Source organism: Homarus americanus, unplaced genomic scaffold (assembly GCF_018991925.1).
Source record: "Homarus americanus isolate GMGI-L3 unplaced genomic scaffold, GMGI_Hamer_2.0 scaffold49667, whole genome shotgun sequence".
In the NCBI taxonomy this organism is placed as follows: Eukaryota; Metazoa; Arthropoda; class Malacostraca; order Decapoda; family Nephropidae; genus Homarus; species Homarus americanus.
The window spans coordinates 8,279,045-8,306,350 of NW_024738608.1; the positions used below are offsets into that span (position 1 = coordinate 8,279,045).

Genomic DNA, 27,306 nt, shown 5'->3' on the forward strand with positions numbered 1-27,306 from the left:
TGCCAATTTCACTTGTGTTCCGTAACTGTGCTGAAATTCATTATTATTACTTTGGTATTATTATCATTATTACGGTGTTATTATTATTTTATTATTATTATTACACACACACAAACCTCCTTCCCCCCAATCCCGTCACACACTCAGAAAGGCAATATAATAACTGCCGAAGCCTTGGATTCTAACCTAAGTACTCACTCGATGTTGCCAGACGGGAAGGTGAAGTCAACAACACTGGAGCGCTGGTAAGTGTAGTCGAGGGCAGTAATGCTCACGTCTCCCTGGTCAGCCACGAGCTCCCCTACCAGCCCAGTCCACGACCCGTTCTCATAGTTGCCGAACTGACGGTCAGGAGCGTTGTGACATTCGTATCTGTAGAGGGAACTGGCTGTCAGCAGGGAGGAAATGATAGGTTGGAGGGGGGAATTGTTCGTCAACAGGAAGAAACAGCAGATAGTAAGGAAGAAATTGATAGTTAGAATGAAGACAATGATACCACACACACACACACGCAGACAAAGAGTAATAATCTTTGGGCGTTGATGTGTATATGAGGTGATTTACAGTAATGGCGGCGCTAATTGTAGGAGACTGTACCCGAATGTTTGTCATACAGTACTACGCCCATCACCACCCACACCCACCATCACCCGCAACGCCACACCACACCACACCATAACCTGCAATGCCACACCACACCATCACCTGCTACACCATATCAATCATCTACAGAATCTACACAATACTATCACCAACCACACCACACTACACTACACCACACCATACCATCAGAGGCGGGAGAATGATGCAAGAGGCCAGGTGGAGCAGGGAGTCGTATAGCCTTCAACTGCCCATTATGGCCACCAGACCTGTCCCTCGGCTACCACTGACCGGCCCCATGTCTGAATGAACTTCTTTGTGGTGGTGGAATGGCTGGTGGACCTCCGATGGTGACAGTAACTCAAGGTAAGAGAAGTAGGGAGGGAGGGAGGGAGCAGAGAGGGACGCTCAGTGGGTGGTCCTTCACGGTGTGGGAAGGACATTTCTATCTAGGTTAAAGGTTTCACCTCTATTGGGATATTATTACACCTGTGCTTTATCATATATCAAAGTCATACGTTAATGTTGACGTCTTTGTGAGTAAGCTTCTTTAGGGTGAATAATGTGTGTGTGTGTGTGTGTGTGTGTGTGTGTGTGTGTGTGTGTGTGTGTGTGTGTGTGTGTGTGTGTGTGTGTGTGGGCCCGAACCAATGAGGGGTGATGGCAGGTTGGGTCTGTTTTGTGGTAATTGGAATAAACGGTTTGTATTCCTTTCACTTCACGGGCGAGTGTTAGTTAGGCTAAGATACGTGTAACATTTTCCACTACTTCATCTTGTACACTCACCCACGTGATCACCCAAAAGGAAAAAAAAAACTAAAAACTCGGTTCAAACAAACGAAGGTACGACAAATCCATTTTTTTCTTTTTTTACCCAGACCGAATGAAATCGAATTTAAGCCGTGATGAGCCTGGGGGTATAAGAGCCAGCTGACAGTTCTTGCGTGGGCTGCGTGTTTCTATTTGAATATTAATAAGATACAGTCGAAACTTTTCACATGAAGATTAGGCACTACAGCAAAAACCTAATGATCAAACACCCTAATGCTATACCTGGGGACAGTAGGTTAGGTTAGTTCTAAATTATGTTAAGTTAGATAAAATTAGGTTAAGATTGGTGTTTGGTTAGGTTAGTTTAGCGCTAGCGTTAAGGTGGTTAATGTTAAGTTGAACTGGTGGGGGGAGACAGTTACCAAGTGTGGATTAGTGTTAATGACATGGTGTTGTGTTTCGGGTACGAATAATTAAGATGTTTAATGAGTCTATAGAATCCGGGTGAGAATTCCCCAGAAACTCTCCTGCCGGCAGAATACTGTGAGGCGTTAGTGTGGCAGAGTGAGGCCGTGTGTGGGTGTGTTGTCATGGCCTGCAGGGAAAGCTGGAATACAAGAAGAAAAATCAAATCTACTTATTTTGTCTCAGTATATATAACTACTGTATAGAAATTATTAAAACAAAGGAAAAAAAATATCGATAAATTATTTCTAAAATAAGTAAAACTCATCTCCTGATAAAAAGGATTTGCTACAAGATAAATAAAAAATGTACACGATAAACGATCACGGTTTTATTCCTTGGTCAGTTTGGGGGGTCCATGAGATGAGAGACGACTGGACATGAAGTGGGCAGACTCAAAATATTACTCCTAATAAAATAAAATCCACACGAGGCGGTGTTTGACTCTTACTTCTGGAAACCACATAAACGGTACACAACTTGGTGGTCCTATACAGTTGCCGCGGATATACTGCACGAGTATTATATCATGATGTCTGGATCGGGCGACTCAAGTATCTCCAGACAGCTCTCCAGGTTTACTATTAAGGTTCTCAAGACTGGAACTAACCCGAAAATTACTTGATTTCCCGTAGCTGTTCTGTCGTTAAGTAAAAACGAGTCTGGGAGGCGAAGGTCGCCACTAACAGAAACACGTGCGCTCCTCAACACTCATGTGATGCTGCTACACAGTAACATTTAGCAGGCAGACCCTTACTTCCAGTCAAATTAATAGCTTATTCCTCCACACATTAATATTTTCTAAGATGCTCTACCTGAGATTGTGCTGTGTTGTTTTAAGAGTTAAATCTGTGTATTATGTCAACAGAGTTTGCTTATGTTTGCTCAACTCATTTGAAAAATATTTAACGAAATAGTATGCGGAGCCTTCACTACCCACTACCATTTGAGCTCCAGGTGTAGCTCTGCCTTTCGTAAGACGTGGGTGTGGGCCTCAGGCGTCAAGGGGTGATATAATCTTGTGTGAATCCAATAAGAAGTTCAGGACAACCTTCCTAGTGAATGTTGTTTGTGAGGTTACACCCCGCCATGGGAGTTGATCTGTTCTGCACGTAATGTTCTCACTCCAGGGTTTATTATCTATGTTTAGCACACAAGAGAACCCTTCAGGGGATCTGGCGGCAGCACATTCTGGATCGGAACATTAGCAGAGGACAATCATGGGTTGTTCCCGCCATGTGTGGGTTACCCCTCAGGCAGCAGCAGTGTCCTAAATACCACTATAATCTTCCTCCAAGATCCGCTATAGCAGATAACTCACACCAGAGGGGATTAATGGAGCATTGTACCGCCTCTCAGTTGCTCTCATTGGGTTACGACAACGAGTTGTTTGCTCTGTTAACTCTTAAGTTACGTAACTCCTACTGAGTTTGTTTATATTTACTGGATATATTTAAGCAGATTGTTGGTTAAATAAGCTGGACTTCAGGACTTGGGTTTTCGTGTCCATTTTCCAGCGAGCCTCCTGAGTTAGGTTTGTGTATTGTACATCCATCCCGTAAGCGAGTGACGTACACCCAAGTCAGATATCATATCATTAAGATTGACGTCCTTTGTGGCTTCTGCGTGTTGATCTGACGTGACCCTTAAGGCTGGTGGTATTGCACGTTTATCCCTTTTCCTGCCCGGCTGAGATTGTTATGGGATTTTCTACTCCAGTTTATGTTGTGTTCGGGTTCAAAGGATCTTGGCGAGGCGCCCAACTGCCTTCCTGTCTGACTTAGTAAATTTAGTGACAGGGAGGTAACTACTGTTCCCCACCCATACATCGTGTGTGTGTGTGTGCTAGTGGGAGTTATTTGTCCATAGTGGAGTGAATGTAACCATGACGAAGACGTCGTGTTAGTTATCACACAACAACCGCATAAGTTGCATTTACTTCATGTGACTCTCAGAACCACTCACCGGCGCTCAAATTTCGTATAACATTTAGAGCTGTGTCACACTGAATGGTGATCAATTGAACATCTTTCTATGATCTTCTGGATTGAATCTGTTTAAACCATAAAACAATATGACGAAATAATATCACCTCCCCGTACTCCACGTGCCTCTGTACCACCTGTTGGCACTCTCGTCTACTCGTCTCTCCAAAGGGGTTTTAATCCCAAACATTCTACTTACATCTTCATTTCTCATCATCTCTTGTGTCACAACACTGTAATACCAGAGCCTTACACCCACACACACAACAGCTGCAACATGCGCACCTCCATGCAGTGTACACGATCCCTAAACTCTCCCAGATATTGAGTGCTCTCGGGACTTCCCTTATCCTTCTTTGCGTTATTCTGTTACAACTTCCACTATTCCGCCTCTATCCTTGTTAAACTGTCCTCCCAAATATATAGATTAATTTAAAGCCTTCAACTCTTATCTACTTAATGTGAAATTACTTTACTTTTTTCTGCAGACTTCATCAAAAGGACCGCCCTCGGCCCCACACACGCCATCGTCTACATACTTTACAGTAGACTTGACAAATTCAACCTAAAGTCATCACCACATTTTCAGTTACCTCCAGCAGACACAAACTATTACATTTATTTCGCGGTATTACTTTGTCTGTGGACAAAATCCATTACCAAGGTATAGCTTCACACATTCTTGGTCCGCTGCGTGAGCTACTTCACAGCACTTACACATACATAACGCTCACACGCTCGCTACGTCCATCACGAAACTCATAACCCCTTCACTACTGGGACGCCACTTTTAATATTTTTTGTTAATGTTACATGATTTTATTCCGGTCAGAGGGGACGTCGTACACAAGGGGTTAGCAGTGTTCAATAGCATTAGTATCCTTAGGTACGTCATCACCTTCAACGGTGCTTTCCTAATTGTCTAATCTCTAATGTTTTCTCCGAACCAGTGGTCTTCAACCCGCGGTCTTAGGGTCGCATGCGGCCCCCAAAACCATTTTTGTGCGGCTCTCAAGACTTTCATTAAAAGTCTATTTACTTATACAAGTGGGTTTTCCAATTAAAATAGAAATAATCGGGGAATAATGGGTCAGTTGGTTAGGAGGAATATTTTATAGGATGTTCAGCAGCTTATAGGACAGTGGGTGACCTGGTTGCCGAGTTGAGTGGTGGGTAGCGGTCTCTTTAAAGGTGTCTCAAGTGCTCAACACAATGACCAACGCAGGTTTGCCGACAGATCGGATAAGGAGGTCACACGCTTGGGTGTTCGTGGTACAGCGGTAATATGCGTATCTCCCAAACCATGTCCCGTGTTCAAGCCCTAGCCAAGGACAAACTTCCTTGTATTCCGATTTTCTCCTGTACTAACACTGGACAATAAAGGTCAGAACAAAGTAACAAAGAACAGACTAACCGACCAAACGGCAAGTAAGCTGATGAGACGTAACATGGTCACTAAGAAAAAGTGGTTAACAAACATCCACGTCAGTGCACCAAATTTTGTTCATATTTAACCATCCAATTAACTCATTTGATATATATGAAGGAAAAATCAAGTGCTGCCCTCTTAAGTATGATGATTAGGGGTCACTTCTATAAACCCAGAAAAATGCATCATAAACTTCTTTACCTTTTTATCCTTCCAATTACCTCATTCATAAATACAACATAAATATTATAATTTTCTTAGCTCCCATGAACCACTTTGTATTAGCACTGATAAATATCCAATTCACAAGACTCATTTGGCAGAGGGAGTGTGGTACCTAAGAAAACATGTGCTTGTGTTTAATCTCGCTACCACACCCGTAACCACTTAACTCTCCTCTATACCTCTAAGTCAAAGCCTCCATGTTCCTCTGCTCTAATCGGATTATGAATTTTCTTATATACGCGCTAAGTCTACAGCCTAGCACAATGCATTATCCATCTATTATTCTTCATGGTATTCTATCTACCCTTTTATTTTATACAAGTAGATAAAAAAAACCAGTCGACCTCTAGGTACCTGCTGTTACCTCACACACACACATTGTCTTCCACTTATCAATCATTTCCTTTAACTAATCGTCTTGGTTTCCTAACTGAACCTCAACTTTCACAATACCATCTCCTTCCCTTTCTCTAATCCGTTCTGTGTGTGTATCTCGTATCTTTCCCTATTGCTTTATTTTCGCCCTTCTCTATCAAATCATTGAAATTCTGTGTTAGTCTCTCTCTCTCTCTCTCTCTCTCTCTCTCTCTCTCTCTCTCTCTCTCTCTCTCTCTATTCGATGTTGTTTCTTTCATCATTAAGATACCAGGAGCTGAGTACCCTAACGAGATGAACAGTACTAATTAACACCCATGAGTAACTATTGTAATTATTATTATTATTCTTATTTTATTATTATTGTTATTATCATTATCATTATTATTATTATTATTTTTATTATTATTATTATTATTATTATTATTATTATTATTATTATTATTATTATTATTATTATTATTATTATTATTATTATTATTATTATTATTACTATTATTATCGCACACTTAATACTCATGTACACACAATTCTCACGTACACTTGACTTAATACTCACGTAAAGTTAAGGACGGTGCTCATAAGGTGGAAACTCTCGCCCATGAAGCCGCCGATGGTGATGCCTCCTTTACCATCCGGTACGTTGTCGGCGAACGGCTGCCACTGAAAAGACCATTTGCACGTGAATTGATCATAAATTTTGTTTCGATAGCATAGATCTGCGGCTGAACTAAATCAACACAGCTAGGGTAGCTACTTATGTATTAGGATATTTAATTTTAAGGTATTAAAATGGCGGCGAAGGTGTGGCTATTGGGGGAGGCTGGAGGCCACGTTTAAAAAAAAAGTAGTTGTAGTAGTAGTAATAGTAGTAGAGAAACAAACATAAGGACTCACACTCAATGTAAGGCAGCGGATGTGTAGGCCAGTCAGGTCCATACGGCGGGAGGCGATGTTGGCATTTGGGAACGACTGTGTCTCTTGCTCCTCCTCCTCCTTCTCCTCCTCCTTCTCCCTTCTTGTACCCTTCTCTTGGCTCTCATTATATCCTGACGAGACATTCATCGCTGCAGGACAAGTCTCTGCATCCTGAGCGAGGTTTGGAGGCAGAGTCCAGAATCCTACCTTGGAGATGCGGTGAGTGAGGTTCCGAGCTGCCTGGTACACCTCCCAAAGGGCTACCTGACGAAGGCTCCAGGATCTATCCCAGAGGGCCAGTGTGACCTGAAGAAGGGAAGATGATGAGTTATTTGTTGTATGAGAGGGAGGAAGGACTTGGTGGGCAGTGTATTGGGGAGACAGAAAGTGGGGAGTGTATCAGAGGAAAGTTTATACAGTGCAGTAAAAACCCTCTCTTTAACGAACCCCCTATTTAGCGGAAGTAAGATGGCTTTATATACGCTGTACAGTAATGTAATGAGCAATCTGTAAACTGTATGTACTGCAAGACAACCTATATATTACCTTAAGGGAGATACGTTGTTTAAGACTACAAAGTAAAGGAAGCTTAAATTTAGTTACGACTTTCTGTCTCTGGGCTGACTAGCTTACTGACTAACACACACACACACACACACACACACACACCGATCACAATGCTCTCACTTCATCCCCACACGCACAAGACCAAGGCTATACAAAATATTTATAAATTGCAAACCCAAAACTACTATTTCATATTAGAAGTACACAGTGAGTAAAGTTTTGCTTAAAATATGACACCTGAACAAAGACGCAAAATATTCAGTTGACTAAAATTTGTTTGATAACTGATGAGTACACAGTGAGTATTCAGGTTTTGAGTGTTTGTAAACATGGTGTGTGTGTGTGTGTGTGTGTGTGTGTGTGTGTGTGTGTGTGTGTGTGTGTGTGTGTGTGTGTGTGTGTGTGTGTGTGTGTGTGTGTGTGTGTGTGTGTGTGTGTGTGTTCTTTTTCTGACATGATATGTAAACACTCTCTCTCTCTCTCTCTCTCTCTCTCTCTTACCATATTGTCCAGAGGGAAGTAGTGGCCTTCTCTGATCAATAGGTCTGAGGAGATACCTATGATGACCCAGGGACTGACTCTCGCCTCCTCCCCCACACTCCACTGCCAATGAGAGAAGAAACGAGTTAGGTCAGGAAAATAATTTCTTGTATTTATAATTACGTTGAATAAATAAATGACCACACCTGATGTTAGATTAATCTTTAAAACTCTTATATTTAAGACTTTATATTATATACAGTTAGGTTAGATTACTTACCAACGTTAAACTGCGGCAATAAATGAATTAATAATATGTAATTGTTTGTGTGAGGTGGAACTATAAATATTCTGGTAATAGTCAAATAAATAGCCAACAAAAGGAATTATTACAACATAAATGCTCGACTTGGCGGAGTTGCTGGGCTTTTAGTTTTTGTCTTTTTTAATTGTACTACGTGGATGTGTGACCCTGAAGTGTGGGGTTATGACTGATGTGACCCACCGTGACCTCACAACACGCGCCTCTCACACATACTCTGACCTACTCTTGCCCTCTGTTGCCACCCAGTCACTCCTCTCTTCTGGTTTGACACAAGCTGGTAGTCCCCCTGTGAGCCCCCCCTGCTCACGGCCTACTCCACCGCCGGCGGCCTTCACTACTGGTGTAGTGCCTACCGGGCCTGCCTTGGTGTGTCCTGCTGCCCCTGAGCGAAGTCCTGCCTCATCTTCACGACACGTGGTGCCTCAACCTGTCCTCCACCCACCGCAAGCCGCACCGGTGGGAGCACAAGGCCTGACAGTGTCAGAGTAGAGACGGGGAGGAGGTCCAGTAGTAGTAGAGTTAGGAGATGGCCGGGACTGGTGTGTTGCAGCCAGGTGAGGCCAGGCAGGGGCAGGCTCTCACACCCTCGCTCACTACATCCTCACTTGCCCTATGATCTCCTCCTACAGGTACCCAGCCGTTACCAACACCTCTTCCCTCCCTGACCAGATATCCCTCCTCCTAGTGACAGGCGTAGCACTTGACATTATTAGGGACCTGCCACACTTTACCATAAACAGATAAATTGTACCGGGAATCCCCCCCCCCCACACGCTCATCGTTCTGTCACTTTACGTAACCTGCTGACAAGACCCATGACTCCTTCAGGCTTTTACGCCCTTAATGCATGAGTCATAAAGGCAAGCATGAACTCCGCATGATTCTCTGATGGGCGCTGTAAACTCACCTTGCACAGGATGGAAGGGGGTGCCCAGCAAACTAGCCTGAATTGTACCTGGAATTCCCCCCCCCCCCTACACACACACACACACTTCAAACCTCCTGTCACTATATGTAATTTGCTGACGAAGCCCATGGCCCCTCAGACACTTGCTTCCTCAATGCATGAGTCACGAAGGCAAACATGAACTCAGCATACTTCCCTGTTGGGCGATGTAAACACTTGCACAGGAGTGCCCAATAAACTAGCCTCCCTGCGGGGATAATATGAATCTGAAACCACACACCAACAGCCTCGCCGTTCTGCCTTCCTCCTCCTCAACGTGACAATGAAGTCTCGGTTCACCTGAAGATTAGACATCCCACCTTATTTCATCTGAAGAATAACCACCCAAACGCCTTCAAAATGAATAACTAGATGAATAAACTCCCAGAGAATACGACGGAAATATTCTGGCGTGTTATATTAAGACAACATTCAGTGTAATACCTACAACAGTATTACCATATAATAGGGATGATCATCGGTTGAGATTTAAAAAGCAACTGACGTTTTTGCCAATAGGTCTTTTATTTCTACAACTTAATGAAAATTAGTTCGTATTTTGATAAATTTTTCTATATTTCATTTAAGACGTCGTTTATCATCTTAATATAACCATATCACACCTGAAGTATTTTTAATGTAAGGTTAGGTTATGTTGGGTCTGGTTAGGTTAGGTTTTCTATTAAGCTATTCATTTATGTGTATTATGATGGTCTCCATGATCGTCTATGGCCAGTCAAGTTTCCAGAAAAATAAATATATAAGAGTTATCGCTGTCAGACGAATATCCCTATTTAGCGTAACGTGTGTGTGTGTGACCGTCCCTGTAGAGCGAGTGGGCGGGCCGAAGACTAGTTAGCAGCTGTTCGTGTCATACGTTGATCAAAAAAATAGATAAATAAATAAGGAGCCTCGCGCCACTCGCCCTCACCTCTAAGAGTCACATAAAGAGAGTCCCCGTTTTTTATCTTTACTGTGTGACTCTACAGCTGACACGCGCGAGGTCGTCCGGCGGCTGAGTCACGAGGATGATTCACACACTCGTAGCCGCTGTAAAGCTTAATTTACAGCTGTCGACCATGTTCACCTTGTTGGACCTGTGACACCCCAGCTGGCGAGGCGGGGCGAGGTGACCAACACCCTCAGAAGACTCAATATAGATCATAAAACCAAATCTAGGAAATATTTACTATACATCTCATCTCGCCTCGAATACGCCTGTCTGTCCGTCTATACGTCCCGAGTGACACTGGGGTTACACACTTTGTTATATCATTTATCTAAACCATCTCCTCCTACACTTTCCCACGGCAGTTTCAAATTTGTCAAAAATAAAAAATAAATATTATTGAAGGACAAGAGATGCGGGTGTTGTGATGTGGGTCATGTTGGTACATCGTTCAGCCGTGTTTGGAACATCTCGACCACATACCTGGTACAAGGACATCCGGTACCTGAACACAAGCTGCAGAATATGTTATAGTGATGATATTAGATACTGTGTAGTGTGCGTATGTGTGTCAGTGAGTGAGCGTAAAAGATTATGTGTCAGAGTGCGTGTAAAAGATGTGTGTTAGCATGTGTAGAAGATGTGTGTGTGTGTGTGTGTGTGTGCAAAAGATGTGTCAGTGAGTGTGTGTGTAAAAGATATGTGTGGCAGTGTGTAAACTATCGTGTAAGTGCCTCTAAGTTAGACAGTTTACACCTGTGAAATATGAACAAAGTAACGTCGGACAAGAGAGGCGAAGATGACCTATAATTACAGGTACTTAATGTTATTGTTGTGCTGTAACTGCCTGGTGTGTGAGAGAGAGGGGGTGGGAGGGGATACTGAGGTAATATGCGGGAAAGGGAGAGAATGTGAGAAGGAGAGAGACTGAAATAATATGTGAGTGTATTACTATTGATTACATCGGTGTACTTGTAGCAACATTATAGCTGAATATTTAAATGAATTATTTTCCTTTCAATTTAGTAAACACTTGATGGACTTCCGCCTTGTTTTAACTGCCAGCGTTGCCACATAAATTCTAGGACATGGTTAATAATATACAAGTTTTCCTTCGTCATGAAGTAATTCTCTCTCTCTCTCTCTCTCTCTCTCTCTCACACACACACACCACATACGTTAAAGGAGCGTCGTAGAGCTCGGGTACTGAGGACGCTGGTGATGAAGATGGGTTTCCTGTAGAGCTGGAAATAGGGCGGCTTGTTATAGGCGCCAGGGACCGAGTAGGACACCCTCGACCCTGGAGGTGACCTGGTGGACGCTGCGATGGTCTGCAGTCCCTCCGGGTGGGTGTTCAGGTCGAGAAAGTTGATGGTCACGGCCTGTCTCCTGAGTATTAGTTGGCGTCCAGCCCTCATCAGCTCGAGGTCGTCTGTCGGTGGAGAGGGAGAGGTGGTGAGGGCTTTGGGGGGACAGACAGACAGGCAGACAGATATAAAGAGAGAGAGAGAGAAAGAAAATGTGTGTGTGTGTGTGTGTGTGTGTGTGTGTGTGTGTGTGTATCCGTAATGGCTATAAAGTGTGTATCTTCTCAGCTGTTGCCCTAAAGTGACAACTCCTCCACTACAGCCAAATGTATTACGTCGTACTGGCAGCAACAAACACCCAACACTCTCACAGTGTACCAGAGTGAAACATTTTAACTAAGATCATTTCAGACTTCGTTGTGTTGTAAGGTTATTCCAATTTTGTTTATGGTTGTTATATGACCTCAAGCTATGGTAGATCGAGATAACACCTTAACACTATGCTATTTTGATATCAAATCCAGCATTGCTGTATCAAAAGATATTTTCAGACTTTGCTTGTGTCGTGATATCACCTCAACATTACCTGTGTTATAACCTATTGATACAAGGTAAAAAAATAATACCTGACACATTTCAGTTCAAGAATCAATACGCCCTCGGTACTACATCATTTATTAAAGCGAGCTAATATTTCGGGACGTCATTCAACAGCTCAGAGTGTGTGTGTGTGTGCGTGTGCTTGTGTGTGTTCTGCTTCTCTATATATATCCGCCGGTCCCGTATCGGCCTCTTTAGTCACCTCAGAACTCACCAACCTAGGTGACATCCTTAATAACTCATATCATTGTATCATAGCTGGATGATCGTTATACTCGATTCCGAGTGACAGCAAAGTAGTAGTAGTAGTAGTAGTAGTAGTAGTAGTAGTAGTGTGTGTGTGTGTGTGTGTGTGTGTGTGTGTGTAGTTGGGATATTAGCAGGAACGAGTCAGTGAGCAATTATATCAACGCACACTAACTTCATGCTCCGTTCGTGCTATAATCAGAATTAATTCAATAATGTTCTTCCTAAAGTAACAAAGCCACGGTAACCACGACCTACATACCGCTACTTAAGTAAATTCAAAGTCTTTTTATTCCCTTGGTTAGAGTAGGTTATACTTACACTAGTTTTAGTGTGTATATGTGAATATTCATAAAGAACAGAGATGATCATTAAAGGCACGAAAGCAGATTTCTTCTACATGTCGTTTTCAAGTGCGTATATTTATTTAATTTTATACTTGAGTAGAGTTTTATGTCGTATTCAAGTGTTTGTAGAAGTTGTCATCAGCTTCACCCATGTGTGTGTGTGTGTGTGTGTGTGTGTGTGTGTGTGTGTGTGTGTCATGTTACCACGATGGTGTCAACAAAACCATCTTGGGGCGGCTCGACCTTCAAACTTGGTTGTCAAGGTCACTACCTCTCACAGACTTGCATGTGCTGCCTTGAGGCCAAAGGGTCAAAGGGCGAGGTCAGAACTTAAAAAATAAAATCACGGTTGTTTTTTTATACTTATAGAATAGGTTTATTTATTTATTTATTTTTGTATAACTGTCGTGGGTAAGTTATAGACAGGGAGGGTGTGGTGCGTGCCTGAGGTGACAGGGAGGGTGTGGTGCGTGCCTGAGGTGACAGGGAGGGTGTGGTGCGTGCCTGAGGTGTGTGGTGCGTGCCTGAGGTGTGTGGCCCTAGTGTTTATATCTGCTGAATTAATGTAAACACCCTCACCTGTTCTCCCACCTCCCTCCCTTTCTCCCACCTGTCCTCGCAATCATCCTTCTTTTCCTCGCTTATTTTTCTCTCTCTTCCCCCCTCCCTTCACCCCCACTTCTCCTCTTCCGTCTTTCATTATCCGGTGTGTCTCATGTTTATTTTGTTACAATATCTGTCAACACAATTTTTGACATTTTTCCGGCTGTCACATTATTCGAGTTTGTTTATACAGTAAATGTTTTCTTGTATTTCTGTCATCGTATTTTATTCTTCTATTTATTTACATTATATTCCGCTTCTTATAGTTTATCTCATTTTTATTTTATACTTTTAATACAGAATTATTTACATATCTATTTATTAATGACTTGAATAATGTTGGTGTCATTCTTCGGTGTGCTGGCCTGCCTCTCTCTCTCTCTCTCTCTCTCTCTCACCAAACATATTCACCTAACATAAAAAAGAAACCCTGAGGATAATAAATAATAATAATCTTGCAAGACAACTCCCAGCACTGTGTAAACCCTGAGGTACAAATCATCCCTTGCTTGGTTCTTTGTATTTTTCAATAGCCGCTCTTCACATACTCGATACTGCCGTCACTACCAACTGCCATCATCGACCTACTGTATACCAGAATACACGAGAAGACATATACTTTCTCTGTCTCCACCTCTCCCTCCTACAATTTGTTTAAACCTGTTACGACCACAATGTATAAGTCCAAGTCAGAGAATATTTTACCTTTTTATTATACAATTTCTAATGCAGATTCAAGTCGGTTTGTATCGTGTACCTTCAACAGTCCGGTAAGCGGCGGATTGCGTGCCGAGTATAGTATAGTATTTACAACTAAATTATTGTGTTATGGATTGAGACCCAAGTGATAAATTTCGCACTTTTTTTAAGTTAATATATAATATTTGTCAGACACTTGGCAACTGACATAGATTGTGTAGATAATTTTACATGGATGTGATGTCGTTCTTCTCTTGCCACCTCTCTCAACTCTGTATACCGTCCTCTTATATATAATGATGTATCTTAAGATCTATCATTCTATTGGTGACGTACAATATATATCAGTCTATCGGTGACGTACAATATTTATATATCATTCTATCGGTGACGTACAATATAGAGTATAATAATCTATCGTTTATGTACAATATTTATTAGTCTTTCGATGATGTAGAATTAGTCGTCAGTCTCAACAATAGTCTCATAATGAAGTGTGTTTACTAGTATTAATATTATAAGGTCAATGCACCGTCGACGAACACAGGTTACAAATAGCAGAAAGCAGCAGTTACGTCTCCTCTCTGGCGTGTGAGGTGGACTGCTTCACGGCTCAGTACTTTGCTTCGTTCGTGTGTTGTGGTTTTACATGTGTGTGGGAGATGTTTTGCCCTAACATGTGTAGCAGGTGTTTGTGGGCTAACATGTGTGGTGGGTGTTGTGCTATGTGGACCTCAAAGGCAGATGGTGAGGATAATTATTTACCGATACAGAAATGAATAAAAATAATAAAATCTAATAGAAAAATATGATAGCTTAGCAAGACGTCGCAATATTGTTCCTTAGGTATTATAAAAAAATAAAACTTTATACACATTAGATCTACGTATTGTGGTTCCTTATTAAAATCTCATGGCATATTCAGGTAACTTATGCCAGGAAACTTGTCAAGGTTGAGTTACGGTTATGAATAAGTAACAACAAAAATGTATAGATAAAGATAGATGGATAAAATAGGGTGCTTAAGGGAGAATTGCTGGCCAAGTTTATGATACATGATTACACCTCAGGCTTGATGGATCTTAAATTATAGATAAGACTATGCGGGAATAAACACTGACACTTTGTACTGGTGGTTGTTCTGTGTTTGGATCTTGTCAGCCGCGGGGTTTGTGGAGTCTCTCACAAGCTAAGATTAGTCGAGTATTAACCCTGCCTGCCTGCATCCCTGCCTGCCAACTCCCCCTGCCTGCTTGCATCCCTTCCTGCCTGCCTATCCCCCCTGCCTTCCTCCTTGTCTGCCTGCTTGACCCCTTCCCTGCCTACCTGCGACGGTCATCCTTACGAAACATAGAATGGAAAATATTGTCTATCTTAATTCTGTCCCATAACTGGTACTAAGTGAATGGCGTCTGTGAGTTAAGGCTGGGTCTCAGTGTACTCGTAGTTTGGAATATTATCTGTTTATGTTAATTATACCCAGATATATATACTCTAACGTCTTCACCTACGAGGACAATATTTGGATCACCTGAAGGTTAACCACCCAAGCTTAATTAACCCTAAGAGTAACTATAATAATGCTAACCTAACCTAACCTAACCTCCTCGTGTAGCATTAATGTGAAATAAAGTGAGAGGTAAATCAGTAAGTGATCTAATAATCACAGTTCACACCTGGTAGAATTCACGTACAGTACAGTAGTTACTCCGAAAACATTGATTGCTGAGTATGGTTTGCCTTCACGATATCGAGGCTTGTGGATCTTTAATTCATCAGCGAACTGTCTTACTGACAAAGGGAATACTGTATGTGTGAGTTCCAGGGGACTTGTCACTGTTTTGAATGTGTGATAAGTCTCGTGAAAATTGTGGCGCGACTCGATAATCAACTTTCTATATATACTGTAAGTTTATATTTATTCTGGACCACACCCGTACTCGGAATTGGGCCAAACTTAACCTAGCCTAACCCAACCATACTCAAGCTAAACCAATCTCAAGCTAACCTAACTTAACCTAACCAAACCATATACAACTTCAACATATCTTGATATAACCTCGCCTAACCTTACCTAACCTAACTTGACCCAACCTAGCTTGACCCAACCTAACTTAACCTAAGTTAAGTTTACCTAATTTAGACCAATTTAACTTAACCTAACTCAACCTTAACCCAATTTAATCTGTCCTAAATCAACCTTAATCTAAGCTAATCCTACTTTATCCTCTCTTAACTCAATCTTAATTTAACCTAACCCCCAAATAACACATTTTAACCTAACATAACGTAACCGAAACAAACTAGTAATTTTAGTATGAAACACAATCCTATTTCAGTCCTAGTTTTCAAAATAGCCTCCCCCCCCTGCCCCCGCCCTGCCCCCCAAAAAAAAAAAATAAAATAAAACTGCCAAAGATCATTCACTATTTTTTTCATATATTAAAAAAATGCAAAAAGTCTATTAAATCTTTTTATTTTATGTTCATCTATTAAAAAAAGCAAAACCGTAATTCACATAACTATAAATCACAAACAAGAAATATGTACAGCGTATAGGATTGAGATCAAGCGGGAGAAAAATCTCTCTCTCTCTCTCTCTCTCTCTCTGTCAGCCAAATGGTCAATAAAACACAATCGCATGTCACAGTGGGATTAATAAATACTGTATATATATTTTTTAACTATGAGGCTTGTGTCCACGGTAACGTTTCGAGGTTTTTACTCACGCTGAAGACGAATTTCCGCTGTTTTTATTTCATTTCTTTCTTTTCTTCTGTTCGTTAACGTTTGTATCTATTTACCTATTTATATATTGTTTTATTTGTCGTATTTACTAATGATAATGTTGTGAGAATTTTAAGTATAGTTTCTCGTATGAAAAAAAAAGAAAGAAATACTGAAGGTGAAAATAAATCTCCAATGTTGAAAATTAACGAGACACGACACGAAGCCTCACAGTACCCGCTGGAGTTCAGATTGAGTACGTTTTTGTGTTGTTATTTAGATTAATGGCTACATCATGGTGGAGGTTTGTTATTTGTCTTCTTCACTACCACTACCACCACCATCACCAGGTACAGTATCATCCGCAGTAAGAACTAGTATCACCGGTGTTCAATTCGTCTCTTTACACATATTTTCTATTTGTATTTTTTCCTGTTAAAGTTGTTAATATTTGAGTAGTTTCTCCAGAATTTCGTCCTAATAACTAAATATTCCATCATTTATCGTCTCGTACCACTAGATTAAAAAATAATTTATCTTTTCAATTTTCTTTTTCTTTAATTTACTCTTGACATGTCTTGGTAAATTCCGTGTTCTCATGGCAAACTAAATCATAACATTACAGAAGGCAGGAGACTGATGGGGGGCAATGAGTGTCGGAGAGGGTACTACAGATTGGTATTATTTGGAGGAACAGAAGATACAAGAAGTGGAGGCGTGAATATTGATGGTACAGAGGAACTAATTAGAAGGTGAGGGATGCAAATACAGTACTGAAGTTGGTCAGGGGACATTGAAAATTAAAGTGGTGGAAGATTCAACGAAATTTTTGAGATACTGAGATGGTCGAGTCAAGATTGGAGGGGAGGGGGTGTATATGTAAACTTTAGAATTGTTGAGGAGGCTTAGGTCGCCGCCCCTGTTGTAGGCTGGTGACGATCATTGGGTAAAACTGTATTGCATCGTGCTTAAGACAATTTTAAAACAAACTTGATTACGGATCTGTGTAATGACCGACTAAAGTTGTCACTACAATTTCTAAAAACGATCGATGTCTATGTGTCTATGGTACAGTTGTGTCTTGTTAAAGGTACTTCATCATCTATTCATAATGCACTTACGCACTTTGACACAGTACTAACATTAATACAAGTGACAAGTATATAATGAACCAAGTTGAGTGTAAGATATTGCTACTAGGGAGTTTAATCTCATAATTTTTAACTATTGGTGGAATAGTGTTACGCGTTTAAAGACCTTAGTTGTTGAAGTGCAGTAACAACATTATAACAACAAGGTATGGCAGTTTCTCTTTGTAATAGCTTTATGTATATATTATGAGAGAATATTATCCAAATTAGAGGAGTAAAATATCATTGAGTGATATATGTTGACTTGGCAGCCATTTATTCGAGGTGTTCTCTCAACCACAGCGATTATATATTAATACGAAATGTGACAATAGTTTTAGTAAACATGACACGCCCTCTGTGACAACCAATCCTTCTGCAGAAATCAATGAAGAATTTTAAAGAAATAACAACACACCATAACACGAGTCAATACTCCTTCAATCAGTTACGGGGAAACACACACACACACACACACACACACACACACACGACCTCTCCGTCAGAACTAAAGCACAGTCTACCGCGGGGCTCTACTTTTGTACTGTACTTATCAGTTTATTTATCTTATGACGACGACGAATTTAGTATCTATTTATCTACCCCCACCCCACCCCCACCCCACCCCACCCCCTCCCCTCCCCTCTCCCAGGATCCTTGACTTGTTCTTGATGAAACTTCGGATGAAAACTTTCTTGGCTATGATCTATATATGAAATGGAATCACCTGAAGCTTAACTACCTTAACGTTATATACAGGTTAGGTTAGGTTAGGGTGGTTAATCTTCAGTTAAATTATTATGATAACTACATACACATAACAAGACACAGGCGTTTGTTGTTATCCATTAATGACTCCGTACGCCTTCACTCCCTCATGACTTACCTCTACCTTGGAAGACCAGGTGGACCTCGGAGTAAGTGTAGTGGTCGATATAGTCGAGGAGGAAGTGTAGGAGGCCAGGGTAGCACTCGACCTTGTGGTCTACACCTTGTACGCCCATCCTCGCCGCCCACACCAGCACGTATACGCCCATCCACATCATACTCGGCTTGTCCTCTTCTCAGTCTTCACAGTTCTTTCTTTTTCTCACACTTTATCTATTTCCTCTTTTAATATTTCTTTCTTTATTTCATCAGTTTCTTTTCCGTTTCAATATTTTTTCCTTTTCGTATTTTTTCTCATTTCACTATTCATTTTTATTTTATATAATATTCTGTTTATTAAAGTTTCGGTATTTTGTTATGTTGACTTTTATCTACAAAGTTTTTATCTGCCTGAGTATTTTGTTTCTTTCTTTACTTTTATTATTTTAAGTTCTTAGCCTCAAAAGTTTCGTTCTTTCATTTATTAAACATTATGTCTTTACAAACTTTTCATGATAATTTTTTTTAATTCTCTTACTGTAAATATTTTGTTCCTTGTCTTGCTCTAGCTCTTCCTCGCCTGTATAAAACACATCACAAAACTAATATTGAATTTTTTTCTTCAATGAATCATCATAAAGATACACACACATGATATCGCCTCACAATGTCGTAGGCGTATAAGGACGAGCCTGTCGGGGCGCGCCCATGAGTGAGCTGCGAGGAATAATAACATATAGACCTCCCCCCCTCCCCTCACCCCCCGCAGGATATATCACCAAACTTCCACCACGAAAACAGTGCACAGAGTGGTGAAAAATTCAAATTGAAATTAAATAAATATGGTGTTGAGACAGTGAAGTGGTCAGTAGAAACACTTTACTTATATCAAAGTCAGTGCTTACAATGTTTACTTTTCCCACGACGCCGCTAGAGGAAAAGATACCATGACAACCATTTTTTTTTTAGTTTAACAACTTTATTGACAAGATTGGGTTATAACTTTTCCTAATCTGAGTAATTCAATCAGGTGTTGACACTGAGGGCGCTGCCGCTAAACAATGTAACACAGGACAGAGGGACGGTGCATACATAAGAGGAGATACTAGAGTGGGTCATGTGATGAGTGACGTTTTGAGAGTTAGCTTCAGGGATTGGTGGTGTGTATCCTTGAATCCAGGTCTTTAGCAGAATACCTTGAGTGACGCTCACAACACCACCAGAGGGAAGTACTTCAACCACGTGTTATCCTCTGCAACATTTTTGTCCATTGTATAATTTCACCCTTTGGCACCTATACATTTCAATAAACCGTTAATTATTATTATTATTATTATTATTACACACACACACACACAAGGCAGAATTGGTCTAATGGTACATATTTCACGTGTTCCGAGAAGAAACACACTGGCTCGTCTTCCTCCAGTCGTGCTGCAGCGTCATAAGGCTGTCTGCCCTCTTGTTCCTACCCTTGTATTGCTACGTAATAGTTCCCGCTCAGGTTCTTTATCCTCGTGATATTACTCTACAGTCTTCACGACATATTTCAGGGTTTTAATAACAAAAATATTCCTACGAGCCTTCCATTAGTGCTGGAGGACCTCGGGCAGGGCTCTCGTTCCTCCCCTTTTATCTGTACATGATAACTCCGAGACAGTCACAGGCAGTCACCCGGCGGTAAAACTCCCACACCCCGTTTAGTGTTCTTTTTGTCGCTTCCCATCCCATTAGAGTTTGGTATATCAGCTGACACACTGACTTAAGGCCGCGACGGTCTCTGTTCCTCTCTTCAGGTCACAACACAGGTTACCGCTATAGATATTGTCAGTGAGTGACACAGCACGAACCTTCACTCTGCACACAAACTAATATTTATTCATGTTTCGTCGTCATAAGTTCTCCATGTTTTATTCATCCATTCACACCTACTTCACTTCTTATATTCCCTACACAACCACCCGAAAACTTCATGTGCGTCTATGGTGTTTTCTCCTTCCTTACACTTGTACACCTTATAACAGTTTGTATAACACTGGGGAGGTGTTAAGGGGGTTATTTTGGTAACTAATAATGAAGGTATTCATAATCTCTACATCGCTGTGATCGTCCTTCCCTCCACTGTACATCTATCATTCAATACACACTCTCTCTCTCTCTCTCTCTCTCTCTCTCTCTCTCTCTCTCATTCTATGCTTTATCAAGGATCCAGCGACACTATTTGTCGAAAGCCTTTAAGAGAATTGTTGCTTTGTTGCATAGTCATCGATCATGGTGGGTGAAGGTTCGTCGGGAGGGACATTAATTTATTTCATGAGGCGACGCTTCACATTAATTGTCAGGTGTCGGATGTGTTGGCCGCGTCAGAATACAGACCAGCTATTGAGGCCAGGACGTGACAGTATGCACGTAGCAATTATAAAATGGGTCGAAAGAAATGAAATCTTAAGAGTAAACATCGTGACGTAACTAACCTTGTGCGATTCTCAGGCAGGTTATTGAAGAATGGACAAAGTGGTTAGTCTTCTATAGTGACACGAAGTTATTGAATCATTAGTGAATTATAACAAGTTGTCGATCCTAACACATGTAGATTACAAACGAGTATTCAGAGTACGTGTTTAAAGACTGCAGTTGTTGAAGCACTGAAACACATACAAACAAGAGCGTGAAACGACTTGCACATATCAATAAGTTCAGATGATTATAGAGTGCACGTGGGTGTCACTCTGCCGGTCAGTGGTGGCAACGACTCCATAAGAATCCGAATCGTATTGACGAATATCACTGACTTCTTGCCTCCTTAAAGTCACTGTGAACCTAATGATTAATTCATATCCATAGCTGTTAAGTAATCGACTGTGTCACCTGTGCGAACATACAAACATCGACTCCTGACCGTCATATCATCATATCCTAGATTAGGGTAACTTCAGCTAGGTTAGGTTAGGTTAGGCTTGGCTGTGGTTATGTTTGGACAGATGGTTAGGATTTCTTTTTGCTACAACAGCTTCTCCTATCTGCTGAATGATCTGGTACAGCTTTGCGGTGACCACAGGTTATACAGCACGACCATCACGGGACTGACAGGCGGCAGGTGTGAGTGTGTCAGGGAGGATGTTTGGCTGGTTATCCTGATAACTGATTTGTTTATTCTATGTTTTAGCCGCTGCACCGTTAAAACAGTTTATTTAACCCGAAAAAAAATATACACCAAGTGAACAATAACAGCATTATTGATATAGCCGAGTCTAGTGTCCAGTCTGTCCACATGTTAACAGTTCCCCAGTCAACGGGTCTTCATGTTACGGGACGAACACAACATCATCGCACATCCGCAAAACACTGAAAAGATCCCCTGAACATCTGTATAAATACCTCGATAAATCAATGAAATTCCTTTAAGTTTGTATGTCTCTAAACTCAGCAGAGATCAACGTTTTATTCCATACATCTCGAGCAGTTCATTAACCTCACCACTTGAAGAGAATTACTTAAGTCTACACAAGTACTTTCTTAAACATTTGAAAGAGAATCTGTACCTTGAGATTGGTCGTGTGTTTTAGATCATCATTCTCAGTTAGACAGTATATAACCTCGTGAGCTCAACCTGAATACAAAAATATCTAAATTTATGTTGTTGTTTTTTTAAGTAAATAAGTAGAAAATCTTTATAAGGTGACGTAATGATCTGGATTAGTAGGATTATGACCCTGCCTGTTCTTGCACCTCTCCTGAGTACACGGGGCCGCCTTAACTCAGCAAACACCACCACTATTGTTACCTAATACCCCAACATTTCTCATTAATATAACAAGAAATATTTATCAGGTTACTTCCAGCTCTTCATTCATCAGTCACGCACACACTTAATGCTTCAGCTAATGTAAATCTTGCCGGGTTCATTGGTCAACTTGGCTATAGAGAAAAACATCAATTGCGTTTTACTGTGTTAATAAGGCTATGATGGTCTAGCTTGGCTGTCCTGGTTCATGTTGACCAAGTGAGTACTACTGTTTGTATACCTGAACTGTTGGTGTACAGTGTATGTATACGTTACATTCAAACAAACGAAAATTCTCGATCCGTCTCCAAGCTCCACACAACAGACGTAAGCCATTAACCACCTGTACTAAACACACTAAACTACACCTAAAGTAATGGCCGGTACTTATAACACTTTACTTATATTTTATGGTTAATATACACGTAAATATTGTTCCCTAAAATATTAACCACACACACACACACACGTTAAATTAGGTTATCCCTCACAACTACAAGGCCTGTTTACAATTACACTGCTTCCTTACTCATTTCTCAATATTAAAGGCACAATATAAAATGGCCGAACGTACTCATTTAATCAACCATAAAAATATTATATAGCTATTTGTAGTAATGGCTTCAGCGACGGTTAGGTTAAGTTAGATACATTGCTTGTATACCTGCACAGTCTACATGCGTCGGAGGTGGTGTAGTGAGGCTTAAGGCTAATGCGCCAGACCCTCTTATGATTGACCCAATATATGAATATTCATCCCATATCTTTGGAAGTACCGCGGGTTCCTGCTAGTATGTACTGTAGTAATTTGTCATAAAAACATCCCCAGAAAGTTGGTAAACATGTTTATTATAACTACCACTAATGTGTATTTATCACCTCTTGGGTTCCACCATGATCAGGTAGAGCAGAGTCATACAACCTGAAGTACAGTGACAGTAGGACGTATTAAACATGGTGGTCATCTACACAAATAATAGTTAACATTACTAATCCAGTGACATTGTATAGTCATCCGGAAGTAAGATATGTATTGTTGAAATCGTTTTGATTTGGCAACTCTTAGTTACTCGGTGAGAAGCGAGGTGCATACGGCAGCCTGGAACGTGGAGAATATTTTATAACAACTTGATAAAATTTTACTCGTTACATGGTCCGGCAACGTTGATGACCCACATGCTCTTACGTTTACATATGTTCTCATAGATTAATTGATCTAGTATGGGAGCTGTCCACCTAAGCAGCATATGGGCCTAACCTCTGCCAGGGTTAATCACAGGGAGTTCGGTGCTGTCAATGGGCCGTATTCTTAATCCATAGTGTCAGGAATATGGGGTGGTGTGATGAACGAAATATAGACAAAGATATACTATGTAATGAAACAGTCAGTAGTTGCCTCACAGTTTCTAAAGGTATCGCCAGTTAGGTGTATAATGTGATAAACTCCCATACTACATCAAACAATCTATGAGAACAAAAAAATGTAAACAAAGAAACATATAAAGCATCAACGTTGTTCAAACACGTAATAAACAAAATAATATCACGGTGCTTTGAGCTGACGGCAAACAAAATATAAAATCAAGTAACCATTTGTCACAAACTCATAACACTGTGGACGCCATGTTCATAATGCTCGTTGAATCTTCTAACTGAAAAGTTTTATATATATTCATAAATGTCATAGTTACGGAATATTATTGAATACAAATATCCCAACTAAATCAGCCCGGGGAGAGAGGAGGGTGTGGGTCTATGAGTTGTGAAGGCTGCCACCTGCAATTACCTGTACAATATGTTGTAGCAGGACACAGAGGTCTCCAAACACAGTTACGTTTAAAACAAAACTTTATGTGTATGTAGTAACCTTCAAGGGTGTTATGTTAAATAATAATAAATTACTGTACATCCTCTTGGTTCCTTTCTAAGTGTTAACCTGCACATAACCATAATAAGATAGGGACTTCTGATCACCCTATAAATGAGAGCAAGCGTAAACTACTCAATGTATAAATGGCATGACTGTATTAAAACCATAACCAAACAGAAAATGCTTGCAACAGGTGGAACTTCTGCCGACTGACTTAACATTGTCGTTTACACATTAATGCTGTTTATAACAAAAGTAATTTACCACAATCAAGTATGTCCGTTATGTATTGGGTCATGAAAGTTACCCTGTCATAAAAGGACACCACAATGAGACTCCAGCCCCTCCTCCTATCACCCCGAGAGTACGTGAGTTGAATAAAAAAAAATAAAAAAATAAATAGATAAAAATAATGAATAAAAATTCCTCAGAGCTGCTGTAGCACAAACTGGGAATTCCACCCTAATATGTAGTTAAACATTCTAAGCCTAATTTGTGTTTTGTCTTACGTGTTTATATCCTTGTTTAATACATACTGCGTTATAACTGCACAGGTAACTCCTTAACTCTCTCCCATCCCTTTAGTCCCCTCAACCCCTCATAACCAGCCACTCACCAACCACCATCCACCATCCCAACACACTTCTCCAGATCCCAAGGTAGAGAAGGAGCCCAACACACTTCTCCAGATCCCAAGGTAGAGAAGGAGCCCAACACACTTCTCCAGATCCAAAGGTAGCGAAGGATCCCAACACTCCTATAGGATGGAGACGTATCCCAGGACGAAAAACAAACTCTAGGATGAGGGGCGAATCCTACTAAGATCCAAGTCGTGGGCTGTTAGTGTAGAGTCGAGGAGTTTGAGTTAACAGAGCTCAGATCACCACACACACACACACACACTAGTGAAGGTTGGAAGGTGTAGCCGCGCGGGTCACCTTTATCAAACTAAGTCATACAGTTGTGCCACACCTGACACTCCGCGGCACGCTACCTGGTGATGACGGGAGGGGAGGGGGGAGGGGGGGGAGAAGGATAGTTAGTGTCGAGTGGTAGTGGTTAAAGGGGGTATGGCGTTTAGAGGTAGAAGTGATGGGGAAAGACAGGGATTGGTGATTAGAAGGAGGGATGGTGGTTGAGAGGGAGAGGGAGGAAAATGTGAGGGAGAGAGGGGTGTGGTGGAAAGGGAAGGAGGGAGAGAGGGAGAGGGGTGTGGTGGAAAGGGAAGGAGGGAGAGATAGTGGAGAGAAGAAAAAAAAAGATGGGTGTTAAGTTTGTCTTTTATCTATAACTTATATTCCAGAAAAAAAATATATAAAAAACGAAAAATTAATTGAGCAATATATAAACATGTATGCGCCCCCCCCCGTCTCCTTCTTACAGCACACACACACACACACACACACACACACACACACACACACACAGTTACGTCACCAAGTGCATTTTAAATATTTACTGTAATTACCAAAACCCATTAAAAAATATATTTTCTCCGAATCTACATGAGCTTGGATGTTACATTTTCCTTATTATGGACAAAATATCTTGGAGTTTGTTCTGGACACAATGAATTTAACACTATAATCTGTTCTATTACAATGTGTTTAATGACTTAGTTTAATTTTTTTCCCCTAACTTTAATAAACTAGGAACTGTGTTTGTACTGGGTATAATATGTTCAGTAGTTAATGTTGCTATAACTATAATATAACTTGAATATTTTACACCCTAACTAGTGGTCATCATTACCATAAGCTTACCTAGTAGGAAGAGTGACTTTAAGTATTGCCTGCCAACATCAGTCTACCACAACACCACACACAACATGGTGGACGGAGCTAACGCCTACCTCACCCCTTCCCTCTTACCAAATCAGCGTAAATAAATGATGAATTCCCGACTTGTTACATAAATTATCCCGTCTGTTGTTACACCTTATCCGTTTGTCTGTTATCCGTTTGTCTGTTGGTCACCTTATCCGTTTGTCTGTTAGTCACCTTATCCGTTTGTCTGTTAGTTACTTTATCCGTTTGTCTGTTGGTCACCTTATCCGTTTGTCTGTTATTTACTTTATCTGTCTGTTAGTTTGTGTACCTGTCTGCACGTCTGTTTGTCTATCAGTTGTCTATTATTTTGAATCCCATCTTCTTGTTCTTATCGTAGCTAAACAACAATAACAACGGCAACAAAAATGTCTTAAATAACAAAGACAGTGACAGGAATAAAAAAAACCACCTTCACAACAACAACAACAACAACGGTAAATACAATTACTATTACTACTTTAACAACAAAAATATCACTTCAATAACACGAGTGACAACAAGAGCACAAGGAGACAGGAACAAGAACAAACAAAACAAGAAAACAGGAACAAGGACAAAACAAGGACACAGTCTAGGTCTTGTTCACACACACGCCATAACAAAATTAGTAAGACAAGTCAGAAACATTAATGGGTCTCTCTCTCTCTCTCTCTCTCTCTCTCTCTCTCTCTCTCTCTCTCTCAACATAAATCAGAAGGTAAAGAAGTAGATGTTAATGAGCCTTTCTCTCTCTCATTTTTTTCTACCAGCTAAGAGGTCTTATCTCCTCACACCTCATTTAACAATTCAGTCATGTAGGTGTGTTAAGATAATTCAAGTGTTGTGATGTTGCCGCCGCTGTCCCTGGGCTGGCTGGTGGGGGTGATGGTCCGGGTGGTACTGTGCTCTTTCAACTTAGAGAAATATTGTATGTATAACATGTACCGTACTTAGAGAGCGCATGTATAAAAACAATATATATATATATATATATATATATATATATATATATATATATATATATATATATATATATATATATATATATATATATATATATATATATATATATATATATATAATGAAAACATGGATAAGATAAATTTAATAAAATCACACAGGAAGATGGAAACAACTGGTACCTTAGCTTTCGTCTTTATTCAAGACATCAGTTGCCTCTGAAGATGTCTTGAATAAAGACAAAGCTAAGTATATATATATACAGGTATATAAACAATGAACATAAACACTGAACAGTGAAGGTATGCAAACAAGTACTGTAC

General features: G+C 40.6%; 1 protein-coding gene across 1 annotated transcript in view; it reads right to left on the reverse strand.

Moving 5' to 3' along the window:
* Positions 1-18,819, reverse strand: part of LOC121874173 (glutamate receptor ionotropic, delta-1-like) — a 31,217-nt gene extending 12,398 nt beyond the window's left edge. The window contains exons 1-8 of the mRNA XM_042378160.1: positions 18,581-18,819; positions 11,207-11,467; positions 9,168-9,243; positions 8,096-8,105; positions 7,837-7,938; positions 6,748-7,074; positions 6,410-6,513; positions 199-372 (exon numbers count right to left, since the gene is read on the reverse strand). Coding sequence (XP_042234094.1) covers positions 199-372; positions 6,410-6,513; positions 6,748-7,074; positions 7,837-7,938; positions 8,096-8,105; positions 9,168-9,243; positions 11,207-11,467; positions 18,581-18,740 — 1,214 coding nt within the window. The 5' untranslated portion in view covers positions 18,741-18,819. The remainder of the gene's footprint in view (positions 1-198; positions 373-6,409; positions 6,514-6,747; positions 7,075-7,836; positions 7,939-8,095; positions 8,106-9,167; positions 9,244-11,206; positions 11,468-18,580) is intronic.
* Positions 18,820-27,306: the final 8,487 nt, after the last annotated feature.